Source organism: Triturus cristatus, chromosome 8 (genome assembly GCF_964204655.1).
Source record: "Triturus cristatus chromosome 8, aTriCri1.1, whole genome shotgun sequence".
In the NCBI taxonomy this organism is placed as follows: domain Eukaryota; kingdom Metazoa; phylum Chordata; class Amphibia; order Caudata; family Salamandridae; genus Triturus; species Triturus cristatus.
In genome coordinates this window covers 698,127,766-698,143,774 of record NC_140591.1, presented here as the reverse complement: position 1 = coordinate 698,143,774, position 16,009 = coordinate 698,127,766, and the positions used below count along the sequence as shown (strand labels likewise).

The 16,009-nt window shown below is 39.5% G+C and overlaps 1 protein-coding gene across 8 annotated transcripts in view; it reads left to right on the top strand.

The window, feature by feature from the left end:
• DOCK9 (dedicator of cytokinesis 9) overlaps window positions 1-16,009 on the top strand; it is a 1,069,784-nt gene that overhangs the window by 792,358 nt on the left and 261,417 nt on the right. For all 8 annotated transcript variants that reach the window (XM_085622123.1, XM_085622117.1, XM_085622120.1 and 5 more), the window contains exon 35: window positions 13,780-13,894. In XM_085622123.1, the coding sequence (XP_085478249.1) occupies window positions 13,780-13,894 (115 nt within the window). The remainder of the gene's footprint in view (window positions 1-13,779; window positions 13,895-16,009) is intronic.

Sequence of the window (16,009 nt, the reverse complement as noted above, 5' to 3'; positions counted from 1 at the left end):
TTAATTTCAGAAAGGCATAGAAATCCATATTATTAAGATTATACTCTCTAGCTAAAGAGGAAAAGGGAATGGGGTCATGATTGGAATCATAGAGATCTCTAACCAACCTTTACTAGCCCAGGAAGACATCATAACAGGATCGATATCAGTCACAATTTTAGGATTATACCACAATGAAGACCACCTTGATTTATGAATGGGTTTGGAAACCTTTTTATCTATATATTTTAATGCACTAATTGTGTCTGAAATAATATGACCTGAATACGGCAGAACCAGCTTAGAAGCAGTTGAAGAGGTAGATAGAGGAGAGCACAACTCTCATTCAATATAGATCCACGGGGGGGGGGGGGTATGAGGAGAATCCGAAGCAAACCAAAGAGCACCTTAAGACGCCAAAAAGGCGATCTGATATAAATTCCAATCCGGAAGATTACATCCCCCCCCCCCCCTCCCAGAACATAGGGTTTTCTAAGATGTTTATATGCAATTCTAGCACGCGCTTATCGCTCCACAAAAAATTTGAAGTGAGTACATCAATCTCATGAAGAAAGGATGAGGAAAGCTTTATCAGCAGCATAGAGGACAAGAAATTAACAATAGGAGATATCATCATCTTAAAAGTTTGAAATCGACCCCACCAGGAGATATATTTTGGAGACCAGGCGATCAGCAGATCTTTAACCTTAGCGATTATATGAGATTCATTATAAGAAATAGTATCCAAAAGGTTTTTACAGAACCAAATTCCTAAATATTTAATACGAGTCGATTGCCATTTAAAACCTGCATTACCCATGTAAGAAGGGAAACACAACGCATTAAGAGGAAACATTTCCGTGTTATCCTGATTCAGAGTATACCCTGAGATGAGCGAAAATTCTTCAATAGTATTGGAAGTGGCTGGAATTGCAGTAGCATTATCCTCAGAAAAGATGAGAACGTCATCCGCATAAGTGGCAGTTTTAATTTTCTGCGAACCAAATTGAAATCCTTTGATAGCCTGATTCAAGTTGAGTAACCGAAGGAGTGGGTCTATAGACAGTAGAAAAAGAAGGGGTGATAACGGGCATCCTTGTCTAGTGCCCTGACAGAGATTAAAAAAAGAAGACGTAGCCCCATTAATTTTAATATTAGCTTTAGGATGTGCATACAAGGACATTACCGTATGAATAAAAGAATCTCCTAGATTGTGAGACTGAAGTACTGCTTGTAAAAAAGGCCAAGAGACCTTATCAAAAGCCTTTTCGGCGTCAAGGGCAGTCGCTGCCGCAGACCAAGCAGAAAGTTTAGCTTTCTCCAAAATATGACAACAAGTTTGGATATTATCTCTAGCCAGTCTTCCCTTAACAAAACCAGTCTGCGAGGTATGGAAAAGACTAGGGATATGGCCCTCTAATCATTTAGCCAGAATCTTGGCAAAAATCTTAGCTTCCATATTTAAAAGCGAAATTGGACTGAAATTTTTAGGATCAGAATGATCTTTGCCCCCTTTCGGCATCACAACAATAGTAGCCTCAGCGGCTGAACCAGAGACCTTACCTGTCATGACAAAGTTATCAAAGACTTCCTTGAGATATTTTATTATTGAGGATAAGAATATCTTATAAAAGCAATAGGGAACCCATCAGGCCCTGGAGCCTTTCCCGACCGAGTAGCCCTGATGCCCTGAATTATCTCTTCAGAATCAATCGGTTTCCCCAAAGCCACCATATCTGAATCAGAGATATTGTTTGTAGGGATCGAGGCCAAGAATTGTTGACATTTAGCGATATTACATTTATCTTTGAGAGTTTATAGCTTTTTATAAAAATCAAAAAAAAACTTCAAGAATTTCCTGGGTATGAAATTTTCTAGAACCCGAATTATCATTGATAAAGGAGATCTGAGCAGTTTTAGCATTTGTATTCTGATATTTTAAGGTAGCAGCTAACATCTTACCTGCTCTATTTCTAGATTTTTGAGCATGAACACCAATATAAGCTCTTTTATTAACTATGGAATTAAAAGAGTATTTTAAATTTTTGATGTCTTGTAGGAGCGACTTATTATTAGAGCTTCTATATAAAGTCTCTCTACGTTTAATATCATCCCCTAAAGATTTGAGTGACTCCCTTATATCTACATTCCTTTTCGCAATTTTTTTGATAATATGGCCTCTAATAGTACATTTAAAGGCATCCCTCAAGACTATGGGGAACTCACCAAAGACTCATCTTTAAAGAAGTTGCCAATTTCTTTGGTTAATTGTTTAACTTCATCATTATCATCCCAAATCTCTGTATTAAGGCGGCAAGTACGCGGTCCACTTTTATCCGTAAGATTAAGGAGAGTGAATGAGACCGCTGCGTGATCAGAAACGACAATTGGGTGAATCATAACATTAGTAGTATGCTTTAAAAGCACCACGTCCACTAGAAGGTAGTCAATACGAAAAAAACTAGAATGTGGGGAAGAGAAAAACGTGAAATCACTACCCGAAGGATTATGCATTCTCCAAATGTCAATAAGATGATGAGTGGAACACATATTAAGCAATTGCTTATGCGCCCTAGAAGGACGAAATTTAAAAGCAGAGTGTCTGTCTAAGATAGGGTCCATAGGTAAATTGAAATCACCGCCAACAATTGTTTTAGCACTTTGAGGAATGTCAGACAACTTTTTACTTATAGAACGCCAAAAAAGTTGATCATCGATGTTAGGAGCATAGATGTTCATAATATATATGTCAACCGAGCCATAGGACAAGCGAGAAAGCAACCAGCTACCATCAGAATCATGCTCTGCAGAAACAATAGATAGACCAGAGCTTTTGGAAATCAACGTCACCACCCCATTCTTCTTACCAGAGGCTTCAGAACATGCCACATCAAGGACCCCCTCCTTCCATAAAAGTAAAGCTTCCTTATAGGCTATCTTAGTTTCCTAAAGTAAAACAATATCACCAGATAAGCATTTGCAATAATCCAGAATCTTAGTCCTTTTAACCGGGTGATTCAGGCCACGCGCATTAAGTGAAAGCACATTCAGATCAGACATGAGTAGACGCAAATCAACCTAAATAAAAATGGTTGATGCAGAAGAAAAGGAAACCAATCCAACATTACAACAGTTAGAGGAGTAGGTGACAAATAGAAAGGACATAAAGAATAAGCCGAAGCAGGAGTCCCCAGAGAAGAAATGATATAAAACGAGAAAGAAAAGACTAGAAGGGAGAGAAGAGAAGAAAAAGAAAATTCAAGGAAAAACTGAAGACAAAAAAAGAAGAACCCCACCAGGGGATGTCTGTAATAGACAAAATGCATGGGAGGAAAAACGTGGAAGAGCAACCACAGAGGCCAGCAGACCGCTCAAAAAAGATAATGCATTGAGCAGCGGAACAATAAAAACTAATAAGTACAATTTCTACAATCTGAGTAATCGATCACTAAAGTTAAGCGATAAAGGTTCCAAAACCTATACAATCATATTTAAAGAATGACCTACAGATCTCATGTCTTAGAAATAAAAAATACACAATAAATTTCAAGTTAATGTCTTATAAATAACAATAATAAGTAATTTAAGGAATCGCCTAAGGTGTAATAAATACATATAAGTGGTAGAATAAATAGCAAATTGATGGAATATAAATACTAAAAACACCTTAAAATTATAAACCATTAATGAGACAAACACTATGGAAATTTATAGCATCTAGGAAAGAGTGCTCAATTCAATGAACAGGTAGAAAATAAATAGTAAACACCTCTATAAGATTTAAAAAGAGAAAAAGTTCTATAATATATATCCTATTTAATAAATGAGCAACATATTATCATCTAATAATCGATTGTAAGGCATATAAACAATGAGGTGGTAGCAACGAAACCCGTGTAAGACATAGTTCATTATAAAAGCTAACAGTAAGTAATATATAAATTCATATACAGCAGAGATAGATAAGAATAGAAAAGAAAAATCTCTCAGCAGTCGCCTCAATGTAACACCTACTTAGACAATTAATAGCACTCATGAATAAAATACTCAAATCTATGATATAGTAGGAAATAAGATGGAAAGTAGGAATAAATAGTAGATATATTATAAATTTGGCTAAATTGATGAGTACCCAACATATAGTCTTCTAAGAATCAGAATTAATGCATGTGATAGAATAAAAGATAAATAGTATATTACACATAAAATATAGTACATGACCTATGCCTATAAATAACAGAAGACAAGCACAAACCATATAATAGTAAATTCATTTGTAACGGAATATACAGACAGAGTACAGAAGAGTATAGAAAAGATAGTAACGAACAAAAAAAAAACTAATGAATAATAAACACCCAGGAAAAGATTAATCGGCCACATATAATCAGCGAATAATAATTTTAAAAAAAGACGTACAATGAGAAGGAGACATACAAGAGAGACTATGACCCGCAAGAGCTATTGGAAAGAGAGAAGAGATATGTATAAAATGAAATATATGAAGAAAGAACATAAATAGAAAGACTCAGCATAGAAAAAGAAGAATGTGAAAAGGAGAAAAGAAAGACACAATTACCACTCGTATCTAACCAGCTAATACCAAAATAATACTACCATTTTGATAAGGCATGAAACCTGTGAAGGAAAAGTTAGTATAAACAGCAGAAAGCTAATAACCCTAACATTAGATTATCATCTTAACTACCAGAAACCCGAGGAAACACCAGTACCCATAGACTAGTTGAAAGGCACCGAAACTGTTGAACCAACACCATCTGGAAAGGAAAGATATTAAGAGATAGAGGTGCCAGGAGGAGTTTCGGAATCCATCTGAGACTCAGACTGATTATCCAAAAAGGTGGATAAGTCTGAGGGTTCATAGAATATCTAGGTGCGACCTCTGAAAGTTATTCTGAAGCTTGATGGACCTCCAAAGGAGAAAGGGGAGTTCATCTCCATAAGTCTACTACGAAGATTCAGGAAAACCTTTCCGGCAAATGACAGTCTTTCTGGCAAAATCTTGTAATATAGCAATTTAATGACCTTCCCAGTGCAAAGATTTGATTCTCCTCATTTGAGCTAAAATCTGTTCAGTATGCTGGTGCCGTAGGGGATTAAAAATCACTGGTCGCGGAGAGGCCAAGGATTTTGGTTTGAAGGTGGGCACTCTATGAGCACGTTCTATTTCAAAGTCTTTTTGAAATGAAATGTTTAACACAGTAGGAATCCAGGTAAGCTAAAAGTCTAATACTGATGAAGCAGATTTTTCGCAATCTTCTGGCAAACCAAAAATACGGAGGTTACTCCTACGATTTCTGTCTTCCTGTTCAGTGAGATCTCTCTGCAATGAAACCAAAGAGCGCTCCAAACTTTGCATATGTTTAGTTTGCTTGTTTGTGGAATCTTCAACATTACTTATACGAGTTTCTGCATTGGAAACACGCAGAGAGAGACTTTTCAGCTCATTCCGGATTGCTGCCACCTCAACTTGAAGTAAATCTGTGTTCGTTTTGGTGCTCTGTGCAATATCATGGACTGAATTAAGTCTGAGCAGGATAGTGTCCAATGTAGCGACGGAATCCTGATTGCCCTTAGATGTTAAGTCCGGAGTGGGGTAAGTTTGTTTGGACCTCTTCAAGTTCCCCTTAGAGTCTCTGTCTTTTGAGGAGACACCCATGCCTTCTGCCATTGGAGCCACGTCAGTTGACGCACCAGATCGTAGAAATAAAGAAACTCTGTACCGGCAACCCCAATTGAAAAATAGGCAACCTCACTCAAAGCCACAACAGACTGGTGATCAAAAAGAAAAATATCTTCCTTTGTTTGCCCTACAAGCAACTGAGTACAAGGACACTAGTTAGCTGTTATGGATCTACAAGATTTCTGTCAGATATCACAGTGTGCTTGGAGTAGTGACAGCAAAAGCATTCCAGTACACGCCATCCTTTTAGTCACTGCATCTGATAAAATACCTCTGGTAAAATTGCCAACAATCCCTTAGGATGAATTACAGGAGCCAATGTAGGAAACGAAGGATAAATGCCTGCCAGCACACTCTGAGGTGACCGGGGCTCAGTGACGACCGCCAATTTGTCACAGCAAATATTTTGGAGACGCTGCAATAATACACCAAGCCAAAAAGACTCAAAAATAGACTTTTAAAATATTGCATCCACTTTAAAGGAGAGCTGACTAGTAAATATACCACCGGTTATGTGATAGATCAGACAGAACAATTCAGTCAGAGCACACCTTCCGTGAGTGCAGACGCGCAGCAATCGCCTCACCAATATAAATATTGCAGCACAGAGGCAGGACTAGAAAGTGATGGCACCATGTCTCATGCAGAGGAAATAATAGAGGAAGAACCAGGGTATACCGGCCGATACACTCACGCAATCAATCCAGAGAACGATGAAGCGTTTGAAGTCACCGCCATTTTGAAGTTCCAGCTATGACAGGAAAATCGGCGTTATGTCCATAATGTCAGGAGAAGCACCAAGACGTCCGAAATTCAGGCCATGGGTTCCTGGAACATTCCGATGCTCTTCACCATTAAGCTGATGACATTAAGCTATACCTTAATATGTAATCATTCACCAATATCCACAAACTTGGAATTTGTTAGGATGTCATTCAAACACGGATGTGCAGTTTTGAATTCAGATCTAACCATACTAAAATGTAGTTCGTCTTCATCCTCATCAACAGAACAGATCTTCATGTCATTCCTCATCGTAATCGGTCCTTTCTCCCCCTTTAGAAAAGATCCCCGTACTTTCAAATTCAGCAGTGCCTGGTGCCCATTTGATCACTAACAAGGAAAGCTCCGGGACATGTCACCAACAATAGGGAAAAACAATGGCTTCTTCTCCTGATTTGGATTATTTTCAAATTCTGTTGATTCTGCTACAAGGCTTTCAACTTGAAAGAAAAAAAAATGTTTCTCACCGAAATAAACGTTTACAGCTGATCCTGCACAACCTGGTCAGCTTGAACAGTTTTGAAAGTTCCAAATCCCTGCGGAACTGTAGCTTAATCTCCCCATACGTGTAATATTTTCCCATCTCTTGGGAATTTATGCAATGGCTCAACTTGCAGGTCTTTTCCATTCTTTTTTTTTTAAATGTTTACATTTTTCAGCCTCATCTCACTGCGTTCCTGTAATATGATCTTGATTTGTAAATAACACTCCTTGTGCACCACACAAGTTATATAAATAATAATATTAATACTGCTGCCATTTATAGAGCGCGAACAGCTACATCCGAAGAGGTGTCCAGGTACTATAGCAACAGGTGGCACGCAAAAAAAAGCATGCGAAGTTCAGAGAGTCCGGGAGATTAATCTTGATTAAAAAGCCATGTTTTCGCTGCTTTCCTAAATTGTGATTCCGAGGTAATCTGGCGCAGGGCGTTGGGCAAGGCGTTCCAAATCATGGAGGCCCTGAGCGTGAAAGATCTGCTGCCCATCTGTGCTTTCCTGACTCGGGGGAGGGGGGGGTGCACATAGCAGGTTCTGAGAACTAGACCGGAGTGGCCGAGACTGCTTGTTCGTGCCGAGCCTAAACTTCAAATAACTGGGGCAAGTTCCAGAGAATGCCCGAAAGGCTAGGGTTAAGGCCTTGAATTTAATTCTGTTAGCGACCAGCAACCAATGCAATTCTTTGAGATGCGGAGAGATATGCTGTCTAAATGGAACACGTTTGATCAATCTCACTGCTGCATTCTGGACCGTTTGCAATTTCTTTATCTGGTATGCCGGTAGGCCCAGATAAAGGCCGTTTGCGTAGTCCAAGCGAGAAGTTACTGTGGCATGGACAACGACCCGCCGACAGTTTTCTGGCAAAAGGTGTATGACCTTACGTAGGTTTCTTAGCTTGCTAAAGCAAGCACCTATCACCTGCTGAATTTAGGCCGAAAAAGATAAGTCCGCCTGCCATTTTACTCCCAAATTTTGCACACCCTGCAGGGGCGGCAGAGATGCCCATTTCCTCTGGCCACCAGTGGTCTGCAGGGGGCAGGGCTGATTTTTTTTTAAAAAAAGAACACCTCCGTTTTGTCTGCATTCAGCTTGTTTGCTGTTATTCATCCATTGAGCTATATCTTTTAAGCAACTCATAAAGTTCTCCAAATAATCAATCGACAGATCTTTAAAAGGAAATATCAACTGGGTATCGTCAGCGTAAGAGATCACCTTCACCCCTCAGTTGGCAATCAGCGAGAATAGAAGGGCCAGAAAAATGTTAAAAAGCAGTGGGCTCAAGGCCGACCACTGCGGAACCTTGCGATTGGACTGATGCGTTGAAGCACCACTCTCCGTGTGCGCTTATGGAGGAAAGATTTTAGCCACTCCAGAACTGTGCCCTCTATCCCCATGTCCGATAGGCGCTGGACCATTATGGAATGGTCCATCGTATCAAAAGCGGCTAAAAGATCCAGGAGCACCAGCATTGCTGATGCCCCTGAATCCAGCGCCATCATGACTGAATCCGCCACCTCTATCCGCGTGGTCTCTGTGCTGAAACCAGCGCAGAAGCCAGATTGGGTGTCGTGCAGGATACCATGGCTCTCTGCTTTTCTTCGGGGCTGATTCAACGCTCCATAAATGAACCTAACGAGGTGAATACAATAAAAAATGGTCACGTAATTCTTCATGCCAGGTCAAACTTCACATAAGCCTACCTTTTGGGCTTTTGAAATTTGTTTCTATGCATTTTCATTTCCGTGCAGAACAGCTTTATCATTGAAATGCCTGAAGGGCGATCAGCTCATAACTTTCCCAAGGAAGATTGAATATCCACTGTATGTGTCATATACAAGTGGAAGCCATGAAAGTGATTTATTGCTAGGGCCCTGCATTATTGTTGTTGTGCTATACTCCTCTCTCATCACCTGGTTTGCATTCTGATTATACCTTTTGTTAAGGGGCTGTAAGTATATATACAATTTGTGACAGTCGCCAGTTATAAATGTAGCCACATTTGTGTCTGCTCTACAGTTCTTTATAGTGCTTCTGCAAGACAGTGATTGCCTCAGCAAGAAAGGGGTGTGCGCGTTTTCTGTACTGTTTAGTGCAGTGGTGCACATAGCATTTGATTGGCCATCACTCTAAAGCTGTGCCAGGTAAAAGAAAGGAAGACCATATGAGACTGGCTCCACTTTCTTCTCATAGACCACTCATTTTCTCTAGTACCATTGCTGTCGTCTTTCCTTGTTTCAGGAGGTTACCTGCAAGCCTCGCTTCATTTAAAAGAAAAAAAAAAAGAAGTGCCAGGGCCCTCGTTAGGATCCCACTTCAACTTGCCCCACCTGTTGCCCCTACCATCGCTGCCAATGACGGTACCAACACGACTACTAACCATCACTCCTAGACGTGACAGTTCAGACTATTCCAGGCCCCCCAAAGCTATAAGAATAGCTTGGGTTGCGGGTATAAGTCATATTTAATGTATAATGAATTATTAAACAACTATTGTTGTGTTCATCTCTAAATTAGAGAGACAGCGCCACCATGTGGCAGACTGTCATAAATGCTGGTGTTGACAATTAAGTGCTGATGCTGACCAACCTGCTCAAATTAGGCGCTGCCTACAAGTGCCATGTTTGTGTGGGATTAAATGTAAGCTCCATTTGTTTGATAAGCAAATGAACAACGTGTGACATATTCTACACTGACATCCTTCCTGGGGACCAAACAAGGCCTCGGAGACAAAAAAGACTTTCACTGTAGGATAGTTTTACTGTCTTTTGTCACAGTGGCTAAATGTTCACCAACTATCTTGGTATTTCCATAGAGATTGGCTCACAGGAGCCAGTAGCACAGGTTAGTGATCATATCAGCATCTCTCCGGTCTCGTTACCTTTGTCCCTCACTGGAACTTCCTTCTTTTTGAGGTTTATGACATTCATTCTGCCTTCTAGGAGCATTTCTATCCCAATTAATGTGCTGTTTATACCAGGCTACTCCATCTGGCGATTGCCTATACCAGGCTGTAAAAAAATGGCTTACTATACCTTCTTCTTGTTCAACAACATATAATATTGACTACCTAAATATGGGCCTAATTACGATGGTGGTCAGACAAGTGTCCGACCACCATTGTTGCGGAATTGGGACCGGCTGACAAGTAGTCAATGGTCCCATTTACTAGATTAGGATGCGACCGCCGTATGGGCGGTTGGAATCATCCCATTTAAAATTTGTGCTTGTGGGCTGCAGCACAAGCCGCAATTGAAAAAGGGATGTTTGTAAATATCTATGCACAGTGAGCCAGGCACCATATGGTGCTTGGCACACGGTGCATGGGTGTTTTTGGGGCAGGCATCACGTGTCCCTCTGGCCCCATAGCAGAGGCCCACCGGGGTCGGAGGCACTGGTAGGGGCCCCTACAGTCCCTTTCCAGCTGCCTGTTCATGGCGGTGGGACTGCCATGAACAGGCAGTCTGAAAGGGATATCCTAATCTCTACGCCCCGTTGTAGGGATTAGGAATCCAACCACCATCCCGACAGGCTCCTTGAGCCTGTCCGAGGTGGCGATCTGTCCCTCCGACTGCTGCGGTCAGACCCGTCGGAACGCTATCCTGAATGTTGGTGGGACCACCACAGATGGCCTTCGGGTAAGCGGTCCCACCAGCATTGTAATGAGGCCCCAAATGTTGATTGACCCCTGGACAGGGATTTTACATTTTTGAACAGAGCTAAGGTCTGAATTTCGAAGCAAGATCAGAAGCACCCAGAGCTTTTGAAGCTGGATATAGCCTTGTGATCTCTGCAGTAGTGGCCCTTTCAGGTAAGAGCAGTGGGGAGGGGTTCATTCGACAGATGAAGACAAGGGAAAATTGAATAAATAATTAATTTTCCCTTGTCGTCGTCAGTCAAATCACCCACCCCCACCAGCCCCACCGCCCTTACCTGCTCGGGATGCTTCTGGATCTCAGTAACTCTCTGTGTATATCACTGCACAATCCAGTCAGCCTCCATCCCTTCCCTGCCATCTAAGGGTTTATCATCACACACTAGAGGCATCCTTATTTTCAAATAATTATGTTCTGACACTTTTACACTTTTTTTCTTATATACCAAACTTGTGCATTGAGGCTTTTGATATAATCCCTGTCTTTCTTTTACTAAGTGTTTTTTAATGATTTTCATGAAATTAGTCATGCCAAATACAGTGTTTTATTTATTCCTAGAACCTCGTTTCATTATGTTTTTTTATGCCATGTGTATTAGTGCATATTCTGAAACTAATTTTAATTCTCAACCATATCATTTCAGGGTCTTAACAAATGAGCGTGAGCCAGTGTTTGAGGCTTATCTGGTGGCATGATGCATCATCATTTATGTGATATCAGAAAACCCCACCAGATAGGGTTAGATCGATTCATTCCTCTAGATCTAGCTGGCAATGAAAGATAGTGAGCCACAAGGCTTGAGACGAGTGAGTAAAAAAGAAATACCACAACTGTGGGGGCTGGTGATGTGCCCTTGGTGCAGTATTTGACTGACTGAGGCTATCTTCACCAGCTAAAGACTAAACCTTCTTAATAGTAGAGGTTGTTCTGCCTCAACTACACAAGACTTTCACTTATGAGACTCTGAAGGCATGTTCGATCTCTGGAAAGAGCCATGTGATAGTGTATTGCTTTTATATAAATTATGTTTTTTGATAATGTTTCTTCTTCAACAGCTTCCTGGATGGGAATTCCCTCCTCCAAAATTAGTGGCTTTCAATTTGCCTTTATACAGATCCCTTTGGTGAAATTTTGCACATAGCACAACAGCTGCATTTGCCATTCTGTGCTCCAAGGTTTCCCTTTAAAGGAATTTTAAGATGGCGCAATATTTTACTACACCATATAGAAACAATGATAATGTAACTTTGAGTATTGCCTTGTGGAATTATGATTCTTTTATAGTCAAATCCTAGTCAAAGCCAAGTTCCTTATGTGTAGAAGCACCTTTTCAACTTTTAGTGATCCTTTTCCCTGACATGGACGGAGAGAAGAAATTCACGAGTAAATGGTCAGCAAATCATAGTTTTTTCTTTGTTTGACTTATTTTTTCTGGGAGGAAATGGAAATGTAGTCGGCTTTTGGCATTTCTTAAACAACCGAAGAGTGCATCTTGGAAAAGTGAGTGATTTTTGTAAATTGATTCTTGGTTTGATTTCATGTTTCCCCTTACCCCCTAACATGCCTTCATATGACAGAAGGATAAATTGATCCGAAGGCATTCATCTTATGCAATGCGAACTAGCGAAGAGGATAATGAGATCACAAGTGTAAAGAAGACCAACAGATATACTGTGGATTTCTCAATTCTAACCATACCAACATTGCCAGAGAACATTTTGTTTGGGGCTAGTTCTCATCCATTACAAGAAGTATTTTACAGTTTATTTTGTGTTTCAGAATGGCTTTGTTTTACTTTAAATAGTTATATCTGGAGACATTTGTGTGCTATGGGGGTTTGCCACTGATTTCCAGCAGTATGAAGAATTGGCATTCAGGCCCCATTGAAGAAAAAAAATGGCATTAATTTTCGGAATTACTTTAATATGGTTTATCAATAAATCCTGGCCACATCACAAAATAAATTGTTTTTTTATTTGCTTTTACGCAGTGAATGTGCTTCTTAATAATAAAATAATCCTATATTTATGGAACAGTAAAAGGAAATTCTCTTTTCAGTAGTTTGATGAAAATATGTGGTATCATATCCTGTTTTTTTTTATTGGTTCTCAGTGGTAAAAACTGCCTTTAACCCACTTAGCCGTAAGTTTCCAGGTTTGCAGTGATGGTTTGCTGTGCTGAGCTATGTAGACAACGACTTTTGGATACACATCAGTGTGAAGCCATTTTATTTTTGTAAATTTGTTTTTATTGATCATATCAGCTATTAGCCTTTTCCCAGAGTACTTTCATGTAAATTCTTCACAAACCCAGACTCTGACATGGAGAAGGGTTGTGTGAATGTTTGTAGTGGATTTTTTTTAAACACATGAGTACTTTCAAATGCATACTTAATGTTGGACCTCAAATGTTCATTTACAAAACAATTTACATAGCTTTTAGTAAAAAAAAAAGCCACAGCCAAATCCTTACCAAATTAACAATAGGTGCACATCCTGGATAGTACCAGTTGCTCGAGATACCGCTGCTGGGGCAGGAAAGACCATGAAATATAGGTCAGGGGCACTCAAGCGAAAGTCAATCAAATAAAAATAAAAATCAGTTAAATCAAATATTTAGGCATGACAATCTTAATTCATTTCACAGGTCTTCTTTATTCAGTTCCAGTTAAACATAATACAGCCACAGCCAGCGCGTTTCATTCTAATGAGCTACTTTAGTGTGTGTATATGATCTAATCAAGCCCATCCTAGGGCCAGATCACAGAAGAGTGAAAGTACATCAGACACTTCTTAATGCATAGTCCAGTTTAGAGTAACACAAGCAGGTGTGGACACCTAAATCCATGATCAACTTCTCACATCATAGTTGGCATCTGTGTGTAGAAGTTCATTAGAACCAAACGCGCTTCCTGTGGCTGTATAGTTTTTAATGGATCTCATAAAGAAGATTTATTAATTGAAAGACAATTGTCATGCATGTATATTCGACTTGACAGATTTTTATTTTCATTTGCTAGACTTTTGCTTGAGTGTCTTCTGATCTATATCTCAAATATTAATTTAATTAGGGCATTCCTTCTTGTTTTTCTTTTGTGCAGTTTTAAAAAGAACCCCATTTTTGTGTTTCAATGATTAAGACAAGTTTTCTGTGTTCTCAGAACCATCACAGCGGATCTATGGGAAACTCCTTAGTTCGATGCGACAAACTGGAACAGACGGAGATCAAAAGCTTATTCATGTGCTTCCTTCATATATTGAAAACAATGTCAGATGGTAGGTAACCTCTTTCATTTGGTGCATGTGCTGGTATATAGATTGTTTTTCAGTGCTCAGGAGTACAGTTAGTTTGCACACTGTGTCTTGGAATTTTAGGAATTCTGCTTTCGTTAGCTGCTATCCTTCAATCTTTTGTTACAAAGTTATTTTGTGCATAATCCTTCCTTTGTTACTGACCGCCTTAGCTCAGTTAAGAGACTTCTGTTTTAGTATTTTCTGTTTCAAGGGGAGAGTGTTGTATTTAGCCAAAGGGTTTTTTGACCTCATATGTTTATGTAACTGAACAAGTTAGGAAAATCACTACAATTCATTTCACGCTTAGGAAACCTCAAAGCAGAGCCACAACAATATTGTAGTTTCTTTTGGAATAGGCAATTCAAAAGAATTGTAGAAGTGTGTTTTGATGAGATAAGTTTGAATGTATCTGCATATGCAAATGGCTTATTTGAACAGTATGCAATGTAATAAAGAGAGTAATGGAGGGAAGTCTTGCCTACAAAGCATTGCATAGTGTATTGCATCAACTAGAACAGGCTGCAAAAGTATGATATATTGGTCCAAGACCTCCTTTTACCAGCCAAAAATCTCTGAGGCTGCCACGCATTAATCTTATAAAAGCCGGATTAGCTGGTGACCTGTACTTCAAGTGAAATTTATGAAAATTGCTTTTGTGTAATTACTTGATATTTTGGCAAAGGTTTTCCAGAACTACACGTAACTATGTGAGATGCAAAACTGTCATTTAGTACTGTATTTTATCCTAAAATGCGTCATCGTGTCCACTTTGGAGATGAGGATACATTTTGCACGGGAAAAGAAGTGCAAATTAAAGCACTGCAAACAATATACACGGCTGTTCTGTCATTTACCTTGTTCCTGCGCATTTGCAGTACATTTTTACAGTCAACGTAATGTAATTTCACAATGTTGCATAAAAGTGTATTTTGGGGGATTTCACCTAGCAGGAGTGAAATTAAATTACAGAAATTATTCTGGCATAACTCAAATTTCACCTGGCCCTAAGAACGGTTTTGCCTTTTTCAAAGAGGAGTTCCTCCCTCTGTACACAGTTATCCCCTCATGCAGTCTGTGGTCACAGCCCTCACCACGCTGAAGTGATGTTACCCCATTCTCATAGTAGAGGAAACCATAATACTATCCTCTATCAAACCATCCGTACCTCCCGCAGATATCTGCAGTGCAAAAATTCTTTTCATTTACCGGATGTACCTGGCTTCCCGTCACCCAACTGATTAACGCATCCATCTCCCCTCGGGTGGTGCCTGTCCGGGTGCCTCCACTCGGGTGTCGCTAGCTGAAACATGCAGTTATTGTCACTTCATTACTGAAAATGCAAGGAACTATTTATAAAAAAGACAATCGAACTCTTCATCTCAATCTCTTCATTAAAGTTGTAACAAATAGTGTTCTGAGCAATTTCTAGCTTGACACCTGTCCCAGGTGAGAGAGTGTAACTAAGCTAAGCATTACTGAGTAACTATTTAGCCCCGTAGACAGAGTGAAGACATGCACCTTGAAACTGCCTGAAAGCTCATTAGGTTTTGATCCAGCGGAAGCGGTGTAGCTTTTACAAACATTCACAAATATCCAATATACCTTGAATCAAACTATACAATACTTTACTATTCCAAGAGTTTGGGCCCATAAAAACTCTATAACCACTTATAAATCATAAGGTCCTCCAATAAATCTTTGTAAGAGCTAATAGGGACTCAGATAATTAGAGACAGATGCAATTTCCTTTATGAGGACCTGTAATGAGGAAAATGCCCAACTAACAACAACTGTCAAAATACATTATGTCAGTTAAAACTCGTCAAAATAAAAACAAACTCAATATATTTATCAAGATACCTTTATCTAAGATTTAGAATGAATGGTCAATATACAACAATACATTAGTAATTTCAGTAGTTTTATCAAATCAAATGTTTACAGGCGCATCCACTTTAGAAAACACAAATTATGGCAAATACATCGAAAATCAATAGCTGACGTGAAAGGAGAGAGGCAAAAGAAAGATATTGCAATTTCAAATATGCAATTTTGAGATTCATACGAACCTAGATCAAGGAACTGTTGCATAGTGTG